Here is a 6,000-nt window from a genome sequence, read left to right on the forward strand (position 1 = left end):
GGAGTCCCGATCTAAGCCGGAAGCGGCTTCGATCGGGTCTCTGATGACGTAACCCGGAGATGGCGTCCATGACGTCACTTCCGGGTTAAAAAATGCAAGAACAGGTTGATGGCGCTGCCAGTATATACCTGCTAATCCGTTTGCTTTCTAATGATGCTAAAATAAATGTTAAATATAGAATTAATAAAGTGTCTTGTGCTTCATAAATAAATATTGAATATGAAATAAAATGTCAGGTGCTTCATACTAATGAAAAAAAACCTGGGGTTAAGTGCAAGAAATAGGTGATCCAATTCTGTGAAAAATGTACAATTTTACTGGTGCAAGCTCCAAATATAAATAAATAAATTAGTTCCTAGGTGAGTGAACCTTAAAAATGAGTAAGCAAACCTAAAAAGGATTGGTAAAAATATATTGAATCAACCTAAAATCATATATTATTACATACGTGAACTGTGAAATCTTTAAAAAGTGAAATCCTTAAAAAGTGCAAGCTCTACAATAGGAAGCATCAAATGTTAAAACGCAGGTATATAAATAAGCCGCTAAAGATGTAACATCAGAACTACAGGTACTGGTAAGTCCGTAATGGCTAAAAGTCCTAGAGGAAAGGTGAGTCCCACTATGGTGAAACACTCCCTAGATTAGGGGTGCAAAAAGTGACTGGTGCAGGTGCTCTGGCAGAAATTATGGTGATACTCGAGTGCCGGTGACCATTCAGTGCTCCCCGCACCCCTTGGACCGCACTCACCAGATTTGATCACCCCTGCAGGGGTATCAAGCCTTGGATAAATAATCCTGGGGGTCCCCTTATTACTGTATCGCTAGTATGGTCCAATGTCCTGCCCGAGTCCTCCGTATCGGGGTCCTTGCAATTAGGATCCACGGGTATATATGTGGGGGAAGAAGGCTTCACATAGAGTAGTACCGTTTTTGTAAAAAGGCTTTATTAAATCAAAAATGGGTACTTACAAACGTGATGAGTGAATAGGCAGGTAAAAACAATAATCGTTGCGGACTTCCGGGACGCCGTGCGAGCCACGGTCCGGATGTGCGTTCCACTTGGGCGGATGTGGCGTGATTTCATTTCATGTCACTTCCGGGTTACTCTGCTGCAAAAGGCGGCAGATTTAAAAAACGACTGTATGCAAAAATGCAGTTTTTGGCTTTTCGCATACATGAAAGTGTAGTGGAGGGGTCTAAGGTCTTTTAGACCCTCGATCCCTCCATAAAGAGTATCTATCACTGCATATTGGTGTCACAAGGGATATTTACATTGCTTGTGACAGCAATAAAAGTGATCAGATTTTTTTTTAAAAAACCTGTAATTAAGTTAAAAAAATAAAATAAAATAAATAGGAAAAAAAAAATTTTTTAGCCGCCCCCGTCACCGTTAGCTCGCGCACGAAAGAAAACGTATACGGAAGTCGAGCCGCGAATAAAATCACTGTTCAACCCACACATGTGAGGTATCGCCGCGATCGCCAGAGCGTGAGCAATAGTTTTTTTTTAAAAAAAGAGCTACACTCTAACTCTAAACTGGTAACTGTTAAAAAATTTTTAAAGCGTCGCCTACTGAGATTTCTATTGACCGTAGTTTGTCGCCATTCCATGGGTGTGCACAATTTTAAACCGTAACATGTTGGGTATCTATTTACTCTGTGTGACATCATCTTTCAGGATATACAAAAAATGGGCTAACTTTACTGTTTAGTATTTTTTAAATGCAGTGAAATATGATTTTTTCGTAATTTTTCCAAAAAAATTGGTGTTTTAAAGACCGCTGCGCAAATACCGCATGACAAAAAATATTCCAATGACCGACATTTTATTCTCCAGAGTCTTTGCTAAAAAAATATTTATAATGTTTGGGAGTTCTAAGTAGTTTTCTAGGAAAAATACTGATTTTAACCTGTAAACAAAAAGTGTCCGAAATAGGGCTGGGGCTTAAGTGGTTAAAAAATACCCCCCCCCCCCCCGCCCCAGCTGTAGACTTCCCTAAATATGGCAGCCATAGCCTGCCCATGCTGCAGCTGTGTTTATAGCATCCTTCTGCATTTCTCTCTCAGTGCCTGTACAGTAAGCAGGCACAGAGTTGTAAATGGTTATCTTCCGAGCATCTCCATTGGTGGAGCCTACTCACTGAAAGTGCACTTACACTATAAAACAGATGGATGGGTGTGGTAAAGCAACTCTTTGTATGTCTTGATAAATAATCTTTTCAGTATTACGCTATAAGTGCCCCTTGATAAAATATATCTCAATTCTTATCCCATACAGGAATGACATGTCAAGCCAAAACCTCCTATACAGAAGATGAAATTTTGTGGGGTCACCGGTTTGAGCCTTGCATGACTCTGGAGAAAGGAGCATTCCGTGTTGACTACTCTCATTTTGACAAGACATTTGATGTCCAGACACCCTGGGCAAGTGCAAAAGAGATGCAAGATATCAAAGAGAGTGAACAGAATGACAGATCGACTCTCAGCCTCTATTGGGACAATAATATGTTTCAGACAGTTCCAGAGGACCCAAATGCAGAAATGGAGAGCGCATCTCAGAATAACCAAGGCAGAGTGGACTTTCCCAGCTTTCCTGAAAACACTCGAGATGTTGAAAGTAATGACCTTGATGTTTGATAGAAATACTCTTTGTCTTTAGTTGCCAATGTGTAATGATTTACAGCAGGGAGAAAGAAAATACTTAACAGAACATGCTTTCATCCTATAAAACTAACATTTTCTACAAGGTAATTCACAGTAATTACTGTACAGTACTGTAATTCAATTTATAATTACAATTGCATCCAAGTGTCTTTTGCTACAATATCGATATGCAAATGCTTTATATTAAAACTTTTTCATTCATGTAATTCCACCTAATTTATGCCAGAATTTGAATCCATATCTACTTTATATCCCTCAAGATCAATTCATTTATTCATGCCTTTTCACATTACTTCTGCCATTTTTGTTTCTTAAACTATCTGTGTTTTTACTTTACACTAAACTTTATTTGTGGCAATAAAACAATTTACAGCGGCAATAGAGAGAAGCAATCATTATCCATAGCTGTCATTCTGATTCAAAAACTTTATAAAGTTTTTAAGTCAGTGACTACCAACAAGTACACAGATTAACCACTTGCCGACCGCCGCACGACTATCTACGTCGGCGGTCAGCCCCTCACAGGCAAACTAACGTAGGGCTACGTTGCTTGCTTGTGAGGGTCTAGGGAGCGAGCGCGCGCCCCCGGAGGCGCGCTCCCGCTCCCGCGTGGTCACGGACCCCCCCGCGCGTGTGACCAGCGGACCCGATGTCCGCCGGCCACTCGGCGATCGGCGGGGGAGAGGGAGAATGTCAGGCAGCTTGTGTAAACAAACTGCCTGTCATTCTCCTCGCTGCAAAGACACTGATAAAACGGATCTGGTATGTAGATCCGTTGATCAGTGTCCTTACAGCTAGAGCCACAGCCAATCACAGTAGAAACCACGCCCCTAGGGACACACACAGCCCCTCCCTTCCAAATAAAGTTAACCCCTTCACTACCAGTGTATTTTTACAGTAACAGTGCATATGTATAGCACTGATTACTGTAGAAATGTCACTGGTAACCCCAAAAGTGTCAAAAATGTCAGTCAAGGGTCCGATCTGTCCGCCGCAATGTCGCAGTACCGCAAAAAAAATCGCAGATCGCCGCCATTACGCGTTAAAAAAAAAAACAACAAAAATGACAAAAATCTTTCCCTTTGTTAGTAAATGCGATAACTTTTGCGCAAACCAATCAAAATACGCTTTTTGCGATTTTTTTTACCAAACATAGGTAGCATAAAACAAATTGGCCGAAAATTTTTAAAAATTTTGATTTTTACATTTTTTTTGGGGGAATTTCATATAAAAAAATGTGAAAAATATTGCTATTTTTGCAAAATTGACGCTCTTTTTTTGTTTATAGCGCGTGATCAAAAAATCGCACAGGTGAACAAATACCACCAAAAGAAAGCTCTGTTTGTGGGAAAAAAAGGACGTCAAATTCGTTTAGGTACAGCGTCGCACGACCGCGCAATTGTGCGTTAAATTCACGCAGTGCCGAATCGCAAAATACCCCCTGGTCGGAATGGGGGTAAAATCTTCCGGGGCTTAAGTGGTTAAGAATTCTAAATTCACTCTTGACTTTTGTCTTGTAAAAGATTCCTAAGTGAATCCACTTAAGCGTAAAACCAAATAAATTAAAAAAACAAAACCGCATACTCACTCTTAACCACCACAATGCATGGCTTGAATCAATACGGAAATCTGCAAATAATGTATGTGAAGCATTTGTATATATCTGGTTCACCACCTACTGCTGACGCCCTATGTGTTCCCACATGTAACCCGTAAACAATCCAATATTCCACAGTGCCACATAATATATGATTAAAATTTAAACCAACAATCTCTCCAAATGTACTGTATATGCAACTAATATACATCTTTTCTTATCTCTGCTTAATATTTTTTCCCGCACATTTTTGGTATAATAGTCCACAATGATGTGCATCCAAAAAATGAAAAAAATCTCAGTATTAACAATGCATGTCCATTATTAAATTCCATTCATTTGTGCTGAACAAAATGTTGTGATCTTCTTTTAAACATACAGTATATGTGCATGTCTCCACTTATTGTGCTGTGCATTACCACTATGCCAAAACTTTCACCTTATGGTTAGACTCAATATTCATTAGGTCTAATGCACTTTTGCCCTTTAAGGCTGGCCATACACTATACACTTTTCTTGTTCAACTTTCCTTTAGATTTACCAAAACCATGTAATATAGGGTCAAACCTAAACACTTTCAATTTGTATGCAGTCAGGCAGGCCCTTGCACTACATAGTTTAAGGTAAATCTAAAGGAAATTGAATAAGAAAATTGTATAGTGTATGGCCAGCCTAAGTCAGGTTTGCTGTGCCAGGCATGATGCTCTCCTTCACATCCCTTCACATCCCACAGGAAATCTCAATAGATCTCCAGCCTCTAGAATCTCCCAATAAAAGTGTACAGGAAGCTCAAAAAAGGATAGTACAAATAGTGCTCTCCGTATATATGACTATTTTTTTTCACTTTAACAGTAACTTTTATTGAAATAGATATATACATAGGATAACAAAAAAAAAAAATGTACAAGATTTCAAAATACAAAAGGCACAGAATTGGGGATACTAAAGTCCCCTAAATATTCTAGGTGAATCAAGGCACACCACAATAAAATATATACTGTATATACATTGCAGAATATTGAAAAATATTTAATCATTAAAAAATTCTCAGGGAACATTGGGTAAAGATCATCTGAACCTCTCAAGGGACGCTGTCAATTTAAACACACGTTTCAGGTGCCTGTAGCCTGCGGTCCCAAATCTTGTTATATTTGGACGGGCACCCAATATGAATTTAGAGGAATTTCTTACATGGTATGCTGTTATTTATCTCAACCTTCCAGGTCGCCAATTCAGGGGGTGTAGTCTGGCAATCACTTTTCTATCTGAAAATAAAGTTCCATGTAGGAAATCCTTTGTAAATTTATCAAACAAAATAAGGTGAATGAACCACCTTTCTCCTGCTTTCAGACAACAGGGCTCCCCGACTGCTCTTCCCACAGGACTTTACAAATGGCGTCTCGGATGGCTACGGTCTTGCTGCCCTAAAGGACTGGGGCAGTCCAACAGTACTGCAAATAAAAAACACAAAAAGGGGCACACAGACCTAGCGCATTATCCTCAATATTGGCTTTATTGTTAAAACATAAAAATCGCTACTAACAAACACAGGTGAAAATCAATCATATCGAACTCAAGAACTTGAGTATCAGGAGTAGTCCATACGGTAGAGGCATATGCCTCGAAAACACATCAGCCGTCATCCTAATAGGACAATGGACATTCGTATGGACTACTCCTGATACTCAAGTTCTTGAGTTCGATATGATTGATTTTCAGCTGTGTTTGTGAGTAGCC

At 39.4% G+C, this 6,000-nt stretch overlaps 1 protein-coding gene across 1 annotated transcript in view; it reads left to right on the forward strand.

Moving 5' to 3' along the window:
• The window catches only part of LOC309567877 (G protein-activated inward rectifier potassium channel 4-like), a gene marked incomplete at its 3' end in the record, with an annotated part of 86,837 nt that extends 84,198 nt beyond the window's left edge, over positions 1–2,639 (forward strand). Inside the window, exon 4 of the mRNA XM_082273388.1 lies at positions 2,281–2,639. Within this exon, the coding sequence (XP_082129514.1) occupies positions 2,281–2,639 (359 nt within the window). The remainder of the gene's footprint in view (positions 1–2,280) is intronic.
• Positions 2,640–6,000: the final 3,361 nt, after the last annotated feature.

This window comes from Pelophylax lessonae (genome assembly GCF_965119305.1).
Source record: "Pelophylax lessonae genome assembly, chromosome: 12".
NCBI lineage: Eukaryota > Metazoa > Chordata > Amphibia > Anura > Ranidae > Pelophylax > Pelophylax lessonae.